Source organism: Zalophus californianus, chromosome 6 (assembly GCF_009762305.2).
Source record: "Zalophus californianus isolate mZalCal1 chromosome 6, mZalCal1.pri.v2, whole genome shotgun sequence".
Taxonomy (NCBI): Eukaryota; Metazoa; Chordata; class Mammalia; order Carnivora; family Otariidae; genus Zalophus; species Zalophus californianus.
The window spans coordinates 46,545,591-46,568,085 of NC_045600.1; the positions used below are offsets into that span (position 1 = coordinate 46,545,591).

Here is a 22,495-nt window from a genome sequence, read left to right on the forward strand (position 1 = left end):
ATAAAAGCACTGTTTCCAATTATATTTTCCCCTTAAGTTTGTGTGTCTTGTGGAGGGGCAACAAAAAAAAAAAAAATAAATTTTTTAAAGGGGAAAAAGAAGAAAAAGGAGATAATAAAATAACAAAATCTGCCAGCCTAAGGCTAGAAGCCTGAGCTTTTCTTGGTCACATCCATTCTACAGCTCAGCCTAGAAAGGAAGCCTCCCCTTTTCACATGGTTTATTAATGAGTCAGGCTTGACAAATTTGGGTTTGTTAATAGAAGAGGCTGAAACAGATGGTTCCATATAAATAAGTCTTTAAAGTGGCACCCTAAGTAATGGTTATGATGCCCCAGATGTTCTTAATGAAGTGACCGCTTCACATAACAGCGTGCCCAAGTGTCTACACTGAAGGAAGTGCCCTACCCCAAATGCCTGTCTATCGTTTTATTTCCCTTCTTCTAATAGAACATCTCCTCCTGCCCCCATCAGAAAATAACAGTGGGACACTAGCTTGCTGCCTATTTGATTCTCTCTGGTATTCTGTTTACTGTGGCTCCCAGCTGCTTCAAGTAGGTGCTAAAAGGAGGTCTTTTTAGCCCAGAGCATCGAGTTAATGCTTCCTTATCTCAGTCAAGTGAACAGGGTCTTTGTCTTTGACAGGGTAACAGCCAGAAAGCTCAGGAAAGAGAGTCTCACTGCTGCTTGGAACTGATCTGAGAGAGGGTGCTTCTTCTGATCATCACTGTTTATGCCCGGCATGCCTGCGCTGGGGCCGCAAGGCCTGGAGCTCTGGCTCAGTGATTGCTAGCCTGGGAACTAGGCTTGATTTGTTCCTACTGGCGCTGTGATGTGTGAACAAGTAACCGTAACTTTCTGAGTCAGAGTTTTGTCACACTAAAACAAGGAGATTAGATGACAGGGTGTCCTGGGCCCCTGCCAGTTCTAAGAGACCATGAGTCTATGAAATAAGGGGAAAAAAGGAGATCAAATCAGTGGTGGAGCTCAAGGATACATAAGGCCTAGGATTCTTCCTGAATCATTAACTCCCCTGTGTAGGGGTTTATTACTCATTCAATATGTAGAATACCCAAAGTCAAGCGGCGGCAGTTGGAGACAAGTGACACTACGAGAGAAGGACAATTTGGAAAGATTGGGGATGTTTCTCAAGTTCTAGGGCACATGGCATAGTGATGTTAGATACTCAAGTTTTCGAGTCAGCCTGCCCAGGTTCAAGTGTTGGTCTCAGTACTTGGTAGCTGTGTATCCTTAGCCACATTTCTTTCTTTGGGCCTCTATACCTCAGACGTAAAAAGTGATAACAAAGGTATTCTCCTTAGAGAATTGCTCTGAGGATTAAATAAAATAATGCCTGCTGGCGTGGATCGTGACACATTTGAAGTCAGTTACCAACACCACTTCTGCTGCTGCAGCTACGTACAGTTTGTGTTGAATGACTCACTCCAGAATTCCACGGAGCAGCGGATGGGGTGGGGGAGGGATGACTGTGGTGGAGTGACTCAGGCACCAGACTTGGCCTCCAAAGTCGGGTTTTAGTTCAAGATAACACAGAGACCAAGAATGTGCCCGCAAACAAATTCCATGGTATAAATTACGTTAGGCATGTACAGCTACTTTCTAGCTGGGTGACTTTGGCCATGTTACCCAACCTCTCCGATCCTTGGTCTCCCCATGAGGGTACACTAATGCTTATCCCCCAAGGATGTTGGAAGGAGCTAGGTGAGGCAAGGTATGGGAAATCATACATTGCCAACCACAAACTGCTCTGCAAATGCAAGGATTCTTAGGAGCTACTGAGATTATGAATGAAAACTCAGGACAGAGGTCTTTCTCAGACAGATTGAGATGACTTGCAATTTTTTTGGATGACTCAGGGTTATCTTCCTGAACATCTATTACTGGCACAACGTACCTGCCTTTTGAGTTTTATCATTTTAACCTGCATTCACATAGGCAACTTCCTCCTGTCCCCACTGAAAGGCACATAAGCTGTTTGTCCGCATCCTGACCCCATGCTTCGTTCTCATCGGCATCTTCCTTCACAGCTGCCATGGTCTGACCCCTGCTCCCGCTTCTTTTCTCTCATACCACATAGTTATTATTGGAAGCAGATGTAAGAATCATATCAGACATTCATCTCGAATGCTAGGTCAAGGGGAGCCTTTGAGTAAGGAAGGGGCGTATTCAGGCGTTTTAGAAAGCTTACCTAGCAACAGTTGATTTGACAGACTGGGAGATGGGGACTGGGGTCAGAACAGAGTCTTGTTATTTACTGACAAGGAAAGGTGGGAAGAGCCTGTACTTGAATGATGGCAGGCAGGAGCAGGAGGAGGGAAAGACTAAAGAGAGCAGGAGGCAAGCTGGCAAGGCTAGAGAACGTTATTCACTCAATAAATATTTACTGAACATTTACCCTGTGTCAGGGACTGCGCCAGGGAATACATCAGTAAGTAAAATAGGCAGAATCTTGATCTCTGTGAAATTATGGTCCATTCCACTTGTCAGGTAACTGGAGGTCAGCGAGAAGGGAAAGGGGGAAATCCAGCAGAGGGGACTGAGGTTTCCAGTTTGCGTATCTGGGGAAATGCTGGTGCAATTGACGGCAGTGGAAGGCAGGAGGAAGACTGGGTCAGTGTGAAAGATGACACATTCAGCGCTCAGCACAATGAACTTGAAGAACTGATATCTAATTAAAATGCTTTCGGGGCGCCTAGGTGGTTCAGTCGTAAGCATCTGCCTTCGGCTCAGGTCATGATCCCAGGGTCCTGCGATCGAGCCCCGCATTAGGCTCCCTGCTCGACGGGGAGCCTGCTTCTCCCTCTCCCACTCCCCCTGCTTGTGCTCCCTCTCTCGTTTTGTCTCTCTCTCTCTCTCTGTCAAATAAATAAATAAAATCTTTTTAAAAAAATGCTTTCCTAAAATGAAATGAGCTCTGGCTTCAACTCTTGGGTTTTGTGACTTGCACCAGGTGATGATCTATGTGGAGTGGTATAGTTTCTCTGTGTCTGATCAAAGAGACATTCAGATTGGGACTCATTCCTGGTCCCAAATTTTAGGAGACTTTTTTTTTTTTTTGGAAACCTAATATGAGAAAATTCATTAACATAGACAATAAGTATAGTTTTATAAAAAGATACTAAAATATATGTCAAGTTGACTTTTCCCATAAAGACCTTCTATGAAAGTTGAAAGCATAAAAGTAAGTCTTAACCCAGTCAAGGTAGTTTGTGGAGGCAGCAAGACAAAATAATCCAAGTACATTTATTTCTAATGACATAAGTTAATATAGGGATAGAATATAGAGAATATGTCCTGTAGGCTGTGTTTCAAATATCAGATGTATCTAGGAAACTGTTGCCAAGGGTGGATTTTGGTTAATTTTTGGCCATATTCTCTGCCTGCTCCCTAATACAGCAATATTCACTGTGGCTCATCAAAGAAAGCTCTGTAGACCACAGATATATACCAACAGAGTTGACATGCTGCTGGGAAAATTTAGAACCCTTACTTTTTTTATTCTTTCCCAGGCCAGAGATCATTCTACTTCCTCACAGAGGTGGGCCACAGAGATGGTAAGATCATCGTTTTCTCCAAAAAAAAGTATAGTGAATCTGCTCATACTTCTAAAGGATTTGTTTAAACCTTACTGCTTTGTACCACAGCTATGGAAGAGACCATTTTATCTTGAAAAAAATACTAAGAGTAGGTTCAAACAATCAGTGACTTGTAAATAGGTTTTCCTTAGGTCAAAGCAGCCAGCATAAGCTATTTATAAGGAATCTGTAGAACAGTGGTTTTCAACCTTGGCTATATTTTGAATCACCTTGAGAACATTTAAACATACTGATTACCAAGTCCGACCCCCAGGAGCTCTGTTTTATTTGGTCTTTGAGAGAGAAAAAATTTCCCCGGTAATTCTCACGTGCAGCTATTGTTGAGAACTATAGCTGTAGGACACTGGGCTTGAGAGTAAGACTGTATCCCAAAGGGCCTTGCCAACATAAGGTGGCTGAAAAATAAGGTCCAAAAAGAGATACTTATTTACTATGACTGTGTGCTAAAATAGTGCTTTTCACTTTGATGTACTTCACTTTGGCAGTAGAAATGCACCCTGGCCAATTCATGGAGTATCTTTATCAGGTTACATGTCCACGGTAGAAACAAAACAACAAAAAAAGAGGGCAGCCATGGGGCATAACCCACTGTACATCATTTAGAACTTGAGAGTTTGTTCTCACTCATGCTAACCTTGGTAGTAGTATTACATTATAAAGAAACATGAGTAGTATCTGATATGGGCGTGCTACTGCTTGGGGAATCTATCAATACATTAATGGAATCAAGCACTGAGAAGATTTTGTAGCCTTCACGTGTTTGTCTTTTCTTCATTTATTTGTTGTTTTTGTTATTTCTGATATTTATGCTTGGAAAATTGCTGGCTCATTTTAGTGCTCACGGTCATTCTGTATGACTTATGCACCAGGTTCCTGTCACCAGATGCATGGAACAAAACTTTACTTACATTTGGTGTGCCTGCTGGGGCCATCAGATCCTAGCTCAGCTACTGCTAGTTGTTAGAGCCTGAGCAAGTCAGTTAAAGCCTCAGAATCTCATTTTCCTTATCTTGTAGGGTTGTTGTAAGGATTGCAAATAATATATTACAGTGTCTGTTGCATAATAAATGCTCCATCAGTTATAGCTATTATTATCTCCAAATCTAGATTGCAAACTCATTAAGGGTATTGGGTCATATTTTCTCTATGAAATTTAGGTATTTATAATTCCCTAAACATGCATGAGATGGTTTTCAATAAAGATAACACAATTCCAACTTTATAAATGATAGGGAATATTAGAACGAATTACCTTTATCAGGCTTACAGAATTAAAGGTACTATCTATGAACATGTTACTGGGCAAAGTAACTGGTCTACCAGGGAATCAGATCCACAGTCTTCCAAGGTTAAAAGCTTGGGTGCTGGAGTCAGACCACCTGAGTTTGAATTCTGGTTTCAATTCTTGCTGGCTGAGTTTTTGATCAGGTTGCTTAATCCCTCTCCGCTCGTTTCTTCGTCTGCAAACTGGATATGTGGAATGGATTAATGAAATAATGTATATACAGTCCTTAACTAGAACCTGGTACAATATAGAGGTTCAGTTAAGGCTTGCTATTATTATCTTTGGCTTTATTAACATTGTTCTGACTCATGCACTAACTTCTAGAGGAAGGGACAATGGCCAGCAGGTCACATGCAATAGAAACGAGGTGACTCAATTTGGTAAGAAGCACAGGATGTCTAGGAAAGAAGCACAGATGAAGCCAAGGACAACAGCCTTTGGAAACACAATCACAGCCACTACCCAACGGAGACAGCGCACACTGAGGTCACTCTTGGGCAGTCACTCAACTCATTAGAAGTTGACCAGCCCTATTTATTCAACATTGTGTCAGAGAGTGGTGGGAGTATTTAAAGGAAGTGAAAAGTAGACCTTTTGAGGAACGTATAGTCTGGGTGGGGAGAGAAGTCTTTCTGAAGAAGATGGATGCTGATGTTAAGTGCTAACTTGTGAGGTTCAGCCTGTGCCCGCCAGGGAGTTACAAGAAGAGAGAGAACAATTTTGGCCTTTCCGTGCCATTCTTTCTAGAGGAAAATAATGCTGTTAACCATAATACCTTCAAATATAATTAGTAGTGAAGGTATCCTGGCTATCAACATAAAAGCCACATCTTTCAATTCCTTTTATTCCACAACAATCCAGAATATAACCAATATGTGAAAAATCAGGGAGTAGGTTATTCAGGGAAAAGTGTGGGCATTATGGAAGATTTCTTTTTATTTATTTAATTTGGGGGAAGATTTCTTTACAACACTTGTTCCCAATTCAGATCAACAGCGGTTTCCTAAACAGCCCAGAATGTTGTACCAGCTACTCTCCTAGACCTGTGATGTTTAGGATGAGGAAGATACGGTCCTGTCTTCAGGGCTGGTTTGCATTTTAGTGACCTATCAAGGCCTGTCTCTTTCTCTGTGCTCAGGCTTGTGGTAAAAATGATCTGAAATAGATGTACCGAGTCCATAAGAGTGCCTGAGAAGAAAAGAAGTCTAAAGTGTGCCATTATATGGAAACTACCCTGAGGCCCTTTTAACCAGTTGAAGGGACAGATATAAATAGACCACTTCGGTATTTTTGGTGAGGACACGAGGCAGGAGTGTGCCCAGGCGTTACAACCCTCAGAGCCTGCCAGAACTCTGGGAGGCTGCCCATGTGAAGTGATGTCTGAACTGAGTCCTGGAGGCAATGAGAGATCATCAGAAGATAAGAAGGGTGTTCCAGGCAAGGAACAGAATAAACAGGGCACACTGGAGTCAAGCTATCAGTGTGGATGGGGAACTACCAATAGTTCAGTTTTGCTAAAGGTCTAGCTAGGAAAGGGCAGGAGGTGACAGAGAGAGGCCACGCCTCAGGGCCTTTCCAGCTCACGGTGCAGCCTGCAGGTGAGGGAGGATCCACCTAAGGGTCCTAGACAGGAACATGTGGTGGTCAGATTTGTGTGTTAGACTGAGGTAGAGAGAGGAGTTAGCCAAGTATCAGGATTAGGTACTGCTGCGCATACGTGGCTTACACCAACGTAGGTTTGTTTTCTCACCTCACACATAGTCTGGAGGGAGGCAGTTACTCACCGACTAAGACACACTCATCTCCTACCTGTCTTTTTGCTTTGCCAGGCTTTTGTCCTCAAAGTTGTCACTTTACGGTCAGAAGAGGATTGTCCAAGCTCAAACCAACACATCCACAGGTAAGGCAGCAAGAATGGAGAAGGATACAACTATCCCCAGAAATCACCGAGTTAAGAGCAAATCACCAGCCTTTCCGCACACTGCTAGTGGTTTGGCCAGGACTCCACTAGATGGTGACTCTAGCTGCAAGAGAACCCGAGAGAGCACCACTCATCTCCTTCCGTCTGTGGTGGATTCACACGAGGGAGGAGATTGGGAATATGAGTTGGGTAGCTAACCTATTGTTTCTGCCACAAAAGCCTAGTGGGTGAGAGCCTGACGAGGACCAGAAAACAGGGCAATGGTAATCAAGAAGGAGTGGCTATTGCTGCCATCAGCAAAAACTGAAAACTCAGAAATTCTGAGTAGTGGATCTAATTCTAGAAGTAGGTTTGATATGTCATCCCACCTGGGGAGGGATATAAATGAAAAGCTCAAGTGAAAGCCTACGGCTTGGGATATATTTGGAGGTCGTTAGAATGTAAAGGGATCCCACCAAATCTATCCCAAGCACTACTCAGAACTTCTAAGCAGTGCATGGTTTTTCTTAGGCCTAACAATTTCAATTAAGCCTAAGTCTGCGGAGATGTGCTAATTTGCACAGCCCTGTTTTTTTATCTACATGCTAATATACCCACCCTGGAATTTAATGGATAGTAAAGTTATGCAAAGAATCACTGTGCGCAACAAGAACCAGAACATTTTCTGCCAAGCCCACCTCCAGTACAAACACACACACATACCAGTCAGGGCTATACATAGAACTTGCTCTTGAATCCCCACCTCTATTTGTCACACTGTGGAGCAAATGTGTTTTCATTCTGTTGATTAAAATAACAGGAAGTATCATCATTCTTGAAGTCTCGGTATTTCTAACAGACATATAACCACACACACAAAAATATAACTGTGGAGACTCTTGACAAGGCGTCTGGTACCATTCCTGGCTTGGGATAAAAAGTTCTGTACCTGAATCATCTGACCTCTCAACTAATGCTCGGAGCTACCATGCAGATGCAATCCAAGAGGACTAAGATGTCTACAGAGGTCCTCTTAGAACTGCCAACCCCAAAGGGGCCTCTGCCTCTTCAGCCAGTCTGGCAAGTCACGGAAATTCTACTCTGGGACTGGATACAAGAGAAGTATTTCCCCAGTATTTACTTTGACCGGGGAAATTACTATGACAGATTTTTTCTTTTCCTGAAGACACAGAGTGACGTTTTAAGGGAGAAACCACTGGGTGCCATGGTCTTTTAAAAATAATATTAGAATAAGAGCTCAAAGGAATGTCTGCTCAAGCACAACTGTCTATAGCCTCGTATTTCAAGAAGAATTCGGCCACTTTAAGCAGCTGGGGAGCCAGCACTGCTCATTTCAGCCCCTGCCCTATCGGATCTACTTCGTTGTACTCCGCGTCCGATTCGGAACTGGTGACACCCTCTCAGGGCGATAGCTCTTTTTGTTTGTTGTGCTGCTAAATCTGTGCTCCGTTGTGACGTGGCTGCTTTGTCAGATTATTGCTTCGTTTCCCCCCTCCCCCACCAGCTCAAGAGTTTCTTGAGGTCAGGGGTCACCCATTACACTCCACTGTGTCTTGCCGAGTTATGTTTGTCATGGTAAACTTGCAGGAAATAGTTGTTGGATGGATGAATGAAAGAATGACCCAAACTGGAAAACAGTGGAAGGGGAGCTGCTCTGTAGCCTGGTTAAAGAGGAGTCCAAAACTCAGGTCAGATTAGCAGGAAAGGTGGTGTCGGGGGAAAGAATGTTTCTTTTGTGTCAGCAGACATGGATCTTAGCCCCAGGCTGGTTTGCTTGCTTTCACTCATTCAACAAACATTTCTCTAGTTTCTCCGGATGAGCCAGGCAAGCATTGCGGCAGGCCCCGAGTAAGACAAAGTCCCTGCCCTCAAGGTGTGGCGGTAGGGGTGAGGGAGACATGGGGCAGTCAGGGATTAGGGGAGATACGGTGGGATTGGCAATATGATAACGGCACACACAGGACACATGGGGTTCTCAATCTGACTGTGGTTTCCAGGAAACTTCTGGAAAGAGAATGATTTTTTATTCAAGTGTTGAAGGATGAATGAGTGTTGGCTAGAGGCGACTGATTGGGAAAAGCATTATAGGTAGAGGGACTAGCATGTGAAGGTGTTCTACGCCATAAAATAGAAGGTTGCATTTGAGAACTAAAGTCGCAACTGAAACGGTAGCTGTGGCCAGAGCTGAAGTTAGAGAGGCAGGCTAGAAGAGCCTCGCAAAGGACCTTGTGGCAATATGATTTACTGCTTCAGAGCAGAGGTTTAGAAATCAGACAGATTAGTTCAAATCTGAGTTCAAATCCCAGCTCTGGTACTTACAAGTCATGTAACTGACTGATTTTTTTTTTTTAATTCCTCTAAGTCTTGGTTTCCTTAGCACAGTGTCTAGCTGTATCACTTATCTATTGCTACATAAGAAATTATCCTAAACTATAATAGCTTAAAACAACACACATTTATTAAGTTCTCACAGTTCCTGTGGGTCCAGATCTGGTCTTCTGCTTCAGGGTCTCCCACAAGGCTGCAATCAAAGTGTCAGCCAGAGATGAGGTATTATCTCAAGACATGACTGGAGAAGGATCCATTTCCAAGCTCACTTACATGGTTATTGGCAGAATTCGGTGCCTGGCTGGCCATTGGCCAGAGCCGGCCCTTAGTTCCTTGCCATATGGGCCTCCCCAGCATAACAGCTTGCGTCATCAGTCAGTGACAAGAGGGTCTGTGACCAAGACAGATGTAGCCTAATCACTGAAGTGACTTCTTGTCACTATTGCCACATTCTATAGGTTTCAAGTCACTAGACCAGCCCACACTCCAGGGAAGGGGATTATACAAGGGAATGAACACCATAAAACGGGGACCTTTGGGAGTCATTTTAAGCCACTAGCCTATCGCTGGTAGCTTATATTAGTAGCTGATAGCTTATATTACCACCACATAAATGTTAGCTTTTTAAAATTATGCTCAATTGAGAGACTGGGAAAACCTAGAGAAAGTCAGTGCAGGATTTTATATCAAAGAGTAACTTTAGGTGACCTTGGCTAGGTCAAATCACATCATGTCTTTGAGCCTTCATTTCTTCCCCAGTACAGTGAAAATACCTATCTCCCATAGAAATGAGAACATATATATGCAAACAAAAATACACTTTTGTAACAAGCATGCAACTCTTCACACTCGGAGGAAGCAAACTGCTTTGGGCCAGTTTTCCATTTTGTGCTGATACTGTGAGTCTCACAATCTGGTATCTTCAAAAGTTTTCAGGGCTTGGCCCTGTGGGCCCAGAAGGGTTTGTGTTACTGGAATAAACACCCACAAAAAGAAATTTGTCTTTTGAACATCCCTTAAGGCATTTCCACAGGCTTGCTTTTTTTCCTTCTTTTTAAATACCTTTGCTTCCAAGGACCCCATGGGGGCTAGAGAGGGAAAACAGATGATCTGGGAAATTTCAAGCTCTTGATAATAAAAGCCGTAATAAAATCTCCTCTGGCTCCTGATGCTTCACAGAGGGGTTGTTGGTGGATGGGGTTCCCCCACATCTAGCAGCTGGTTTCCAGTCCCAGGGAGCGGCTCAGTTTACCACCCCCTTGCCCACCGCAAGGGCAGCCCCGATGCCCGCAAGGCAGCGGGTGAGAGACCCAAGGTACCCCCACCCTGGCGCCTCACCCATTTCCGCTTGGTGCCCAAATGGGATGCTTCATTCCATGCCCCGCATGGAGCCGATCATACACAGTAGTGTTTCATGGTCCTTCCAGGTCCCGTTTTCCCTGGGAATGGTACACAGCGCTCTCTTGACCCAGACCCAGACCTGTGGGCATTTCGGCGGGTAGCCCAGTCTTCCCAGGCGGTAGTCTCTGGATGGGGGTCGGAACTTAGGAACTGGACACCCCCCCCTCCCCCCAATCATTCCGGCTTCATACAAAAGCGCGCTTCTCGGCAGGGCGTCTCTGGGTGGAGCAAGGGAGCTGCGGCTGCGACAATGCCTCCAGAGCGAGGGGCACCCGGGACCCCGCCACCACATCCTCGCCCTGCCAGCCTGGCGGGGCGCGTCGCGCCAGCCAGCACACGCCGCTGCGGGGTTCCCCCTTGGCGCTGAGGTCCTCTCCTGCCGCGTCGCTGCCCTCGGACTTCGCTGGCAGTTTGGTCCCGGGGGAGGGGCTCGCCGACCCCGCGGAGCAGTCCCCGCAGGAGGGCAGGAGCGAGTCCGGCCGCTCTCGGACTGCGGAGGCGGAGGCGGAGGCGGAGGCGGAGGCGGAGCAGCACTCTGGGCAGCCCTGGCCGGAGGCTTCTACCTCGCCTGCCCCGCCGCTCCGGCGACCGCTGCCTTAGAAAACTTTTAACAAGAACCAGATGTGGCCGCGGCTGTCGAACTTTCCCCGAGCCGGTGATTGGTCCCCGGCCGAGGGCCGCAGCCAGTCAGCGCGCTGGGAGGGCCCGGAGGCCGGGCAGGCCCGGGCGCCCGCGGGGATCCAGGTTGGAGGCTCGCGCGGCGCGGCTAGTGGGCTGGCGGGCCGGGCCGGGACGCGCTCTGCCGCCGGGCAGCCCAGGAGCCGAGCCAGCATGCGAGGGGACCGGGCAGCCCGGCGACTGGCGTTGCAATCGCTGCGGCCGCCGCCACTGCTGCTGCTGCTGCTGCTGCTGCTGTCCCGGGCCGGGGCGCTGCACCCAGACGAGCTCTTCCCCTACGGGCAGTCGCGGGGGGACCAGCTCCTGCAGGAAGGCGACGACGAAAGCTCAGCCCCGGTGAAGCTGGCGAGTCCCCTGCGCTTCTACGAAGCCCAGTTCAGCTACCTCTACGTAAGTTCAGTCCCCGCTTGGTGTGGGAACCGGCAGAGTTCTCGCAGCTTCTTCCCACGGGCCGATGTAGTGTGGATCTCACCGAATCCCTGCCTTCCAAGGGGAGGAAATAGTCCTCACGCCGGGCTGTCCCCGAGCGCCCCTGGGGTGGGACGTGGCTCTGCAGCGATGCTGATGTCTGAGTTGCTTTTCTTTACCTCGAGAGGAAGAGCGAGAATTCAGACCCACACATTCGCAGCTACATAAGCGGCCCCGACAGAAAAGGAGGTGGGGATGCTGGGGCGGCCAGTGGGGTTTGCAGTAAGGACGGCGAGTAGGCTGTGCACGTCTGCAGAGCTAGTGCGTTCCCTCCTCGGACCCGGAGGTTTTCTCCAGCGTTGTGCGGGAAGTGAGAAGATACGTGAACCAGGAATTTTAGGGCTCCTGGACCTATCGCACCGCGCTGTGGAGTAGGGGTGGCGGGCGGCAAGCTGGCTGAAGTTGTGCTGGTCGCCCTGAATCGGGAATCGGGTTCCCAGCGGGTAGGAAAGGGGCAGCTTCAAGTCCCGGGCGGTTCCCTTCCCTCCATGCGTAGCCGGGTGGCCGCCCGAGGGCGTCCTGCCGCGTACGCGACCGTCACCTTTTGTCCCTCTCCTCCCACAGGTGGGCACCAACGGTATCATCTCCACTCAGGACTTCCCTAGGGAAACCCAGTACGTGGACGATGATTTCCCCACAGACTTTCCGGCCATTGCCCCCTTCCTGGCGGACATCGACACGAGCCGGGGCAGGGGCCAGGTCCTGTACCGTGAGGACACGTCCCTGGCGGTGCTGGGCCTGGCCGCCCGCTACGTGCGCGCAGGCTTCCCGCGCACCGCGGCGCACTTCACCCCCACCCACGCCTTCGTGGCCACCTGGGAGCAGGTGGGCGCCTACGAGGAGGCCAGCAGCCGGGTGCCGCCCTCAGGAGAGGTAACTGACCAGGGGTGCTTGGCCGCCGAGCCAATGGAGGGATGGGTTTGGAATTCTGGGCTGGAGCCCAGGGACTGGCTTGGAGTTTCTTCTGAGTCGGCTCTCGGGCTGAACCTGATGTATCCTTTGGTGGCACCAGGGCTGACGTGGCTTCGAAGTGAAGAAGGCTGTTTTCTCCAGGCCGTCCTCTAAGGATCTGAGAGATGGCCACTTCTAGCAAGGATCGGGTATGAGGGCCCCAGTGCAGATGCGGAAGGCCCTCAGAACACAAGGCAGTTCACTGTTTGGTTGTTTATTTTTAGAATCACCTCTAAGTATATGAGAATTATTTCTAATTATATGTTCATTGAAGGGAAAACATCAGCAAATACAGGCAATTTAAGAAAGAACACTCACTCATTTTCCTACCACTCAAAGATAATCCCTGTTAAACATTTTCATTTATATCTTCCAGAGGTTTTTTTCCTATTAATATCTGTATTTATCTGTCACTGTCTATTAACACTAATGGGTTCGCACTGCACATACTGTTTTGTAAACTTTTTTCACTCAGTAGTATATTGTGAATATGTTTCATTGCCACTCAATATGTTTCTACAACATCATTTATAATATCTGCATAATATTCCACCCAGTGAATTTACCACTGTGTCCAGTGGTCATTAAGGTTATTTCCAATTTTTCATCATTATAAATAATTTTGTGAAGCACTTTTTTTTTTTTTTTTTTTTTTTTTAGCTAAATCTTTCCACATGTCCTTACTTGATATTCCAGGAAGTGGAACTGGTGGGCCAGAGAGGATCTACTTTATAAGGTTCTTGATAGCTTTTGCCAAATTGCCCTACAAACATCAGTTTACATGCTCCCTGGGTTAGAGGGGACTGTCCTCCATTTGTTTTATAGTCTCTACTTGAGAAAGTAAAACAACCCGAGCTCCCAGCCCTGTAGGCTTGGCAGCAACATTTAAAGAACTCCAAATGGACATCAGGTGGGACCAGGGTGGCTTGGCAAATGGTAACCTTCTTCATTCCTGGAGTAAGTAAGGGCTTCCTCCTGTGAAATAAGACCTGAATTTAAATTTCATACTCAGGGGCACCTGGGTGGCTCAGTCGGTTAAGCATCTGCCTTCGGCTCAGGTCATGATCCCAGGGTCCTGGAATCGAGTCCCACATCGGGCTCCCTGCTCGGCGGGAAGCCTGCTTCTCCCTCTCCCTCTGCCTGCGGCTCCCCCTGCTTATTCTCTCTCTCTCTCTCTCTCTCTCTCTCTCTCTCTCTCTCTCTCTCTGTCAAATAAACAAATAAAATCTTGAAAAAAAATTTCATACTCAAAGGGCTGAAACTCTTATAATTTATCTCTATTTCACTCATCATAGTGTTTCTTCGCTATAGAAAGATGGCACATATCCTCCCTGAAAGATTAAGCAGCTTACCCGCTCTCACTGAGTAGTTCAAGATGGTGGCCATTCTTGTTTTGTGTTCTGTAAGAGAAATAGTCCCAAAAGGCTATTCAAAGAAGATCTGGAAATAAAAGATATTTGAATTTTTTTTTTGACATTCATTTTTTGTCAGGCAGCATTTAGTTTTTGTCTTGAGTAATTTTTTTTTTACAGATGCGGGTTTGATATTTCAGTGATTCAGTTCATCAGAATACATTCAAGTCAAACAAATATATTGGCCTTCCTTTGTGTAGGGCATTGGGCTAGGTGGAGGGTTGGAGAAAGATGAATTATGTTGCATTCATTAATTCACTCATTCACTCATTTTTATATAAGGTTAAAAAAACTTATTTAAAATCGGGCGCCTGTGTGGCTCAGTGGTTAAGCAACCGACTCTTGTTTTCCCCTCAGGTCATGATCTCAGGGTCCTGAGATCAAGGCTGGTGTCAGGCTCCCTGCTCAGCAGGGAGTCTGCTTCCCTCTTGCTCCCTCTGCCCTGCGCCCCCCCCCCCCGCCCCGCCCAGCTTGTGGGCTCTGAAGAGAATTCAGCTGCATTTGTCTTACTGTTTTAACAGAATAAGGATGAAGTTGAGTTGAGTGAGATGAATCGGAGATGAGCAGTTACACAGACATGCTGGGATGGTGAAATCACACTAGAGCTTTAAGATTCCATTTTTTTCACAGCTTATTTGAAACCAAAAATTATAAGACAGATACGGTGACTTTGTTAATTACTGTTTCAATTTCATCTGTAGCATGGGAATACCACTCTTTCATCCAACTTTCAGGGTGGTTGTGAAGACCGTGACAATATAAAAACATTTTGAAAGAAGATCTGCATTATGAAAGGTTATCCAGTGACTTTGGAAGCAATGACTCAGCCTCATTCTTATTTCCTAACCTGTAAAATGGGGGAGCAATGCCTACCTTACAGGATTGTTGTCAGAATTAACTAAGGTGGCATTTTTAAGTAGGGGTCACTGTATTCTTTTAGACCTAGTGGGTGTGGATGCTCAGCCAATCTGTGCTCCTCCATGTTGGCTTGATAGGAAGATTCTGGTTTTTAAATTTCTCTATCTTGTAAGGACACTGATGTAAGGCCTTTGCATAAGGACCCTTTAAATACTAGGTTTTCTGAACTACAACTTCCGTCTGGTCTCTTTTGGGTGGGAAGTACAGGAGGATTTGTAGATTCCATCTCTCTTCTAGTTAAAATCGTTCTTCAGACATTGCCGTATGCTGAGTTGGCTTCAGAATTTGTTTCGTTTCGAAAGGAGATAGGGTTCTGTTTGGAGAGAGGATGTATTTTCAATTACCCACGTTGAAGGTTCTTCTGAATACTTTAAAGAGCCCTGTGATTTGAGTTCTTATTTTAATAATTCTTTCGAGATAGATTTTGGCAAACAGTAATCTGCCTTGCGTGAAGGGCTGTGTGAGTTCTTCGTGGCTTAAACCTTCACACACTAACCCTATGTTGCAAAGTTACTGGAAACTTGAAGATGTCAGCGGAATGGCATCTTTACCACTTAAAACTCTTTCGGTTGTTGCCCTTTCTCTCCATGGATATTCATGATGGGTATGACAGGATGTTGTATGTGATGTTGCAGGAATGGCAAAGTGTAACTACAACTAAAAAAAAAGTGAAGAAATATGGGGTGCCTCGGTGGCTCAGTTGGTTAAGTGTCCGACTCTTGATTTGGGCTCAGGTCTTGGTCTCAGGGTCGTGAGATCTGCTGTGTTGGGTGCCTTGGGCGTGGAGCCTGCTTAAGATTCTCTCCCTCCCCCTGGCTTGCCGGGGTGGGGGGCAGGGTGGTGCACTCGCTCTCTTAAAAAAAAAAAAAAAGAAGAACAAATAGTGTTTATCAGTTCAGTTAATCTGAGACTCCTCAGCTGTCATAGGTACTTTATCGGGCAAAGAAGTCATGGTATTGACCTTCAAAGAACTTGTTGACGGAGACATAAAGAGGACTAGTGTTTACTTCAGCTGTGGTTTTTGGGGGAGGGGGAGAATTGTTTTGTTGTTGTTTGACGGATGGGAGCTGTGGAGAACTGGGTCACACAAATCTGTGTGATATGGGAGATGTTTTTTTTATTTTTTTGACCTGGAATTTAAGTTGAGCCAAAAGGGCTGAAAGAATGGATCTTGAGAACAAGGCAGCAGGAGAAATTGTTCTGAGCAAGGCCTTGTCCTGGGAGCAGGCTGAGAGAGCTGAGGTAGGAGACATGGATGAGGGGAGTCGTGGAGCCTCAGTGTGGGGACTAAGGTGTGTTGACTTATTTCAAAGGACGACTGTTGTTGACGGAGGGGGGCAAATCCACAGAGAGGAGGAGAGGTAAAAGAAGGACTTTGTTGTAGCTTTTTGACTTCTGGAGCTCAGGTCCGGAAGAGGGGAGGTCTGGGGTCCATCTGAAGACGTCTAACCTGAGGCTAAAATATACTATGAAGCTGTACTGAATAGAGACATATATGGAAATTGGTTCATGAAATGCTTAAGTTTCGCTAAAGACTAAGTGTCAGGAAGGATGTTACCTTAGAGACTAGAGCACAGATCTTTGAATTTGGGGCAGGATCTGTAGGATTTAGGGCACACCAATGAATGAGAGAAGATCAGGCCTGTGACAGTGACCTACAGGGGCTGGGAGATGGGGAAGTGTATTAAGGAGTGGAGGTTAGTGCTCAACCCAAACCCTGGCGGCCAGAAGTCAGTGATATCACATGGCTGAAGTTAATTAAATGAATTGCAAATTTAGAAGCTTGTAGAGGGGCATGTTTTGTATCCATCAGCCTGGCTCTGCCGAGTGTCAGGTCAGCATTGCTTGGTGATGTCCCATACGTGAGAGGGAGAGTCGGAGCCTGCCTGGTTTCTGCTGACAACTCTGGCTTTTCTCTCTTTCGGATAACAGGATGGCAGAAACCTTGAAGCCAGGCAGCCCCTGGCCCTGATCCTTTCTGTGCTGTTCATCTTCCCATGGAGGCCCCTCTCTCCTCCCTGGGATCCTGAGGAAGTTGGGAACCGGTGACCCTTTTGTGGGGTTTGGCAGCCCATCTGAGGGTTTAAATTCAGAGACAGAGCATGTGTGGTTCTTGCAAAGGCGCTCGTCTCCAGGAATGTGAAGACCTTTCCGGTCTGGAAGCTAGTCGAGGAGTGCTTTGGGAGGAGGAGTCCTTCAGGACTTCGTGAAGTGTGCTCTTTAGCAGTTAGATGTAGAATTTTGTAGAGCCAAGGGAGAGAACTTTAAAAGTGATCATTTGGTGTGTGGGTGGTTTTTTTTAAACAGCCAAACTCTTTTGGCCTGTACTTTGGGATCATAAATTCTATCTAAAATCCTCCTTTTTGCCTATGTCAGTAGAGACAAGTAAATTAAATAAAGCCTTGCCACCTGCATAGTAAGTGCTTGGCTCAGGGATGGCATATAAAAGGCACTGAATAAATTTTCATCGAAATGAATTTATTGACTGACAGAATGAATAAAATAAAGTGCTAAATTCCCAGACTCCACAGTAAAAGCCAGACACTCCCCTTCACAGCTCTGTTTATTTTCTCCCTCCCCTCCTCCCCCATCCCCTTCAGTTCCCTCACAATCTGTGGGACCCCCCTCCTTATCTTAACAGAATTTCTCTAAACTTAGAACCAGGATTCTTCCTATCTTACATTTGTTGTAAGTAATCAATGCCAGGAGCTTTGAAAGCCCAGCTTGTTACATACAACAGGTCCTTTCTCTTTGCTGAAGTACTTTCCTTCCCCACCCCTCCCCCCCAGCTGAACTTTGTTGATTCTGACTAAAGGAGTACTCTGACGTTATGGAATCAACGTTAATCGATGATGTAGTATATATTATGTATAGACATGATGCAGAAGAGGCTTTGTTTACATTTGGCAGAAGTTATGGTTTCCTAGTTTGAGAAATTCTAGAAAACATCCTTTGCCTTTTGTTTCTGGAACAGGCACTTTGCTGATGAAACAATCAACAACTGCAAAAATAACAAATATACTGCCCCCCAACCCCCGCCATCTTGAAGTGTGTGAGCTTCAAGAAAGAAAGCAGGGGTGCCTGGCTGGCTTAGTCAGTAGAGCATGTCATTCTTGATCTCGGGGTTGTAAGGTCGAGTCCCATGTTGGGTGCAGAGATTACTTAAAAATAAATCTTTAAAAAAGGAAAAAAAGCGAAATAAGGTAAGTGTTTCTATATTAGCAAAAAGAAAGGTTGTGTGCTTTTTTTCCTTGAAAAGCATTTAACACCTGAATTAATTTGTGTTATCAGCCAAGTGTCAAAACTATACTTTGCAATTAAGCACTGAAAGGAAGAATAAACATTGGAAGAGTCTGAGCACCATATGGGGAAGGGCCCAGGACAGAACCAAATGCAGGACATTTTCCTGTTGTTTGCTATTTTATTTAGTAAGATGTGATGTTCTTCTCTGTGCCTACTTTTGCCTGTCTAGCAAAATGGAGAAATGATACCGTTTACCAGTAAATAATATTTCTAAGAGTCACATTATTTAGGAAGTAGTAGTATTTATAAATAGCTCCCAGTTCCCTACCAAATTATAAAAAGAGGGGGACTTAGAGAAGAGTTCTCAGGCTCCTAAATATAATACTTTTTTAAGATAAGGAAGTACCACTAACAGATCATATGGGGGTGTGGGTGGAGATAGCATTACGTAGGTAAAGGCAAAAACTATCTGGCTGAAAATACAAGAGTAAATTGAACTTTAAGGAGTGATTTTATGAGGGCCTGGGTGCTGAGTTTGCGGCTAATTCAGACTCCTGGTCTCTCACTCTGGTCTGCTTGGCTCCTCCTGTGTTTATGAACGTTCACAGGCCACCTCTGTGGGGACACCTCCGCACCTAAGCCTAACGTCTCACACGCCCTTCTCTGGCCTCCACTGTCTTCTCCACCAACTCTCCTAAATGCCAGCCACGGCTGTTCCCTTCTAAGTGTGAGAGTCTCCCTTCCTTCGGTCCCTTTTCCTTCGGCACCAAGCATAATGTCTAGCTTAGTAGGCACTTGGCTGAATTAAGGTGCAAGTGAATTATTAATAAGTGGAGTTTACAAACACTTAAACAGCTAACCAGGCAAAATGAGGTGGATGGTAACTGGAACGGTAACCAGAAACACCCGGTGTTATGGATGGTCAGAGAACAGAAATAAATCTACAGGGAATCATAGAATACCTCAGAAGGGCAGCATTAGAGGGTGAGGAGGGTTTCCTGGCACAGGGAAAAATGAGCAAAAATACAGAAGCATTAAAGTACATGGCACGGGGGGTGGGGGGGAATATGACATAGTCTGATGAGGATGCAGTGGATCTAAACCCGGGAGAAGAGTTTGGGGCAGTTATAAACCACCTTGAATGGGATGCTAAGGAGTAGTTGGGGTGGACTAGCAGTGCGGGGCATGGACTCTGGAGCGGGCTGGCCTGCCACCATGTACCAGCTACCTGACCTTAGGCAGATCTGTTAGCCCCCATGTCTTGTTTCCGGGTCTGTGAAAGGGGGGTTGGATAACTCAGGTGCTGGTGTGAAAAGGCAGATGAAAGAGAAAAGAGAGCAAGACTGTGAGAACAGTAAGGAGGCCTTTTGATCAGCCAATGGCTAACACCGTGCCTGCCCATAATAGGCGTTCAGTAAACAGGTGAATGAATGAATGAATGAATGAATGATCCACATGAGTGCCCAGGGCAGTAAACTAGGGCAGCGGCTGTGGGAATATACAGGTTAATTTTGGACTTGCTCTTAGCTCTTAAAGAGGTTTGGATGAGAGAAGTTTGAAACCTTAAAAACATTATTTTTGTAACCTGTGGTTCTTACCTACGCATATTTCAAGTATTAAATGATAAAGGAGGATTATGATAATATGGCTTACACAATTACAACTTGAAGAGGAAATTAAAAAGAATAAAATATATAAAAGCAATTTGGAGGAGTTCTGAGAAGGGGGAAGACCCTTGTACTTTATGATGCTTTGCTTGCATTCTGTTTTTTCTTGTTTGTTTTATTAAGATTATTTCCTATTTTTTGTTTTTCATAGTTGAACACTTTCCAGGCAGTTTTGGCATCTGATGAGTCTGATACCTACGCCCTCTTTCTTTACCCTGCCAATGGCCTTCAGTTCTTTGGAACCCGCCCCAAGGAGTCTTACAACGTGCAGCTCGAGCTTCCCGCTCGGGTGGGCTTCTGCCGAGGGGAGATCGATGACCTGAAGAGAGAGGGACCCTATTTCAGCTTGACTAGCACTGAACAGTCTGTGAAAAATCTCTACCAGTAAGTAAGCCCTTCCCTGTCTGATGTAAGGACCCTTCGGAGCTACCCAAACTCGAGTAGCCATAAGACCATTAAATAATATCTTGGTGGCTTCTAAGGTCAGGTCAAAACCACACACCACATTAGACCCTGAGAGGAGCAAATTCACCAAAATATAAAAGACCCTTTATTCTTCCTGCCTTATTGGGTATAGATACCGGAAACAGAACAGTGTGTATATGTTTGCACAGCCACTGAGGCTTGCTATGAAAAACATTGCTCTTGGAGCCACATAAAAATATCCAGTAATATAACTGCCCAGAGTGAGATTTTTCCAGGTTAATCATTTCACAAGGAGGAGATGTTGTGAATTAGTCTTTTAGACAGATACATGTTAAAAGTTAAATCAAGAATAGTGTAATTTGGGGAAAAGGGAAAACCAGACACATGGGTAGCATTTAAAGGTCTCAGGGTTTCTGTATGGCTTCATTAACTGAAACCATACTGGTTGGTTTTCCATGAGGTAGCCAGCACATTCCTGCGACCCATCAGAGGCTTACCCTGCTAGCATAATAATAAGCCCCTTTTGCTGTTTGTCAGTCCACATAGCGCCATATCTGGGTTAGCACCAGTTGAGATTTATTAATTTTAGGGCTTGTGAAAAAATATCTTTGCTTTTATTCCTTTCCCAAATCCTGGTCTAGAAGCCAGGCAGAATACATTGGTTACTTAGCCTTGCTTAACTGCTTCTCCCTTCCATTACATTATTCCTGGGCACTGGAAGCCCTTACACTTTTGCGTGCCATCTGCTTTGCTCAGCGGCCAGGGAGCAGGCCCTACCACCAAATATGGTTACCTAGAGCTGACATTTATTGAGAGCTTATTATTTGCCAAACACTGTGTAAAACACTTTCCAGAAGTTATCTTAATTAAAACTCACAAGAATCCTAGGAGGTAAGTTCTATTGTTTTCTCAATTTGACAAATGAGTTTAGGGAAGTTAAGTTGCCTGTGACCTCGAAGTTACTCAGTGGCAAAAATTCAAGCACAAGCCTGAGAACCCAAACTACTTCTTTTGTGCCGAAGCCTGGTCTCCTTTCCCAGTCTTAGGACCCACCTTGGGCATCTTTAGGTCTCCTTCCAGGCTGCCTTTAAGTCCAGGTGTGAGAAAACTGAGCTCCTTGCTTTCTCTCCTCTGGTTCCACTTTCCTCTTCCACTCTGGAGCCCCCAGATTCTCTACTCCTCAGACGTTATTGAGAGATCACAATGGGCCAAGCACTTGAAATACAAAGGTATCTGAGGCACAGGCCCCGCACATGAGCTGCCTGCACTCCGGTAGGGTGGACAGATGAACGGGTCACACACAGCACCCCCATGTACCTTCCTCCGTGCCTGGATCCGTTTATCTTTGATGCTTCCTAGATACCTCTGAGTTGCTTGACGAGGACAGAAGACATGGGACTGACAGAGGGATTTTTCCTTAGTATAACCCATGCTTATCATAAAAAAGAAAGCAGAATAATGCGAAGTAAAAGTACGAATTACCCACCATCACCACTTCAAGTGCTAGCCGGTATTTGTAGTCATTCTAGAATGCAAGAACTTTTTAAAACCAATATGGTTCTTTTGCTATACATGTGACATTTTCCCACTTATCACTGTCTTAGAGGTATCATTCAGGAAGATGTTTGTTTTATTATCTTAAGGCTACAAAACATCGTGTCATATTTATATACTATTAAGATAATAACTTATTGATGAACGTTTAACTTGTTTTTTTATTTTCTTTTTATAAATATCATTGCAGTAAACAGCATAACACACATTGGTCGGATTCTCATTTCCATGAAAGATAACTTCTTGAGAGTAGAATTGCCAAGAAAAGCTATACTTAGTCAAACATTTTGACAAACATGAACACACTGCCCTTCAGGAATGTCCAGTTTATGTTCTCACCAATAAGATAGAGCTGTGATCGGCAGCTTCTTTTCTTTTCAGTATTTGTGAATCTGGTTGGTGTCAAATGTTCATACTCTCACTCTTAATTTACTTGATTACTAGTGAAACCAAACACCTTTTCATATGTTTAATAGCCATTTATCTATCTTCGTGACTTCTCTGCCCCTGTCCTTTGCTGTTTTCTGTCCAGGTGTGTCCAAAGAGCTCTTATAAATAAGAAAAAAATATAGTGAGGAAATTAATCCTCTTATACGGTGTGAATAATTTTGTCCAGTCATTCATCTT

The 22,495-nt window shown here is 45.3% G+C and overlaps 2 protein-coding genes across 4 annotated transcripts in view; one reads left to right on the forward strand and one right to left on the reverse strand.

The window, feature by feature from the left end:
• PTGDR (prostaglandin D2 receptor) overlaps positions 1-743 on the reverse strand; it is a 183,341-nt gene extending 182,598 nt beyond the window's left edge. The window contains 1 exon segment of the mRNA XM_027570362.1: positions 681-743. Coding sequence (XP_027426163.1) covers positions 681-743 — 63 coding nt within the window.
• Positions 744-10,775: 10,032 nt separating this feature from the next.
• Positions 10,776-22,495, forward strand: part of NID2 (nidogen 2) — a 58,547-nt gene continuing 46,827 nt past the window's right edge. For 2 of the 3 annotated variants that reach the window (XM_027569933.2, XM_027569935.2), the window contains exons 1-3: positions 10,778-11,619; positions 12,262-12,570; positions 20,040-20,272. In XM_027569933.2, coding sequence (XP_027425734.1) covers positions 11,173-11,619; positions 12,262-12,570; positions 20,040-20,272 — 989 coding nt within the window. In that variant the 5' untranslated portion in view covers positions 10,778-11,172. Of the gene's footprint in view, positions 11,620-12,261; positions 12,571-20,039; positions 20,273-22,495 lie in introns of all 3 variants that reach the window. The other variant, XM_027569936.2, reaches the window with a different exon arrangement.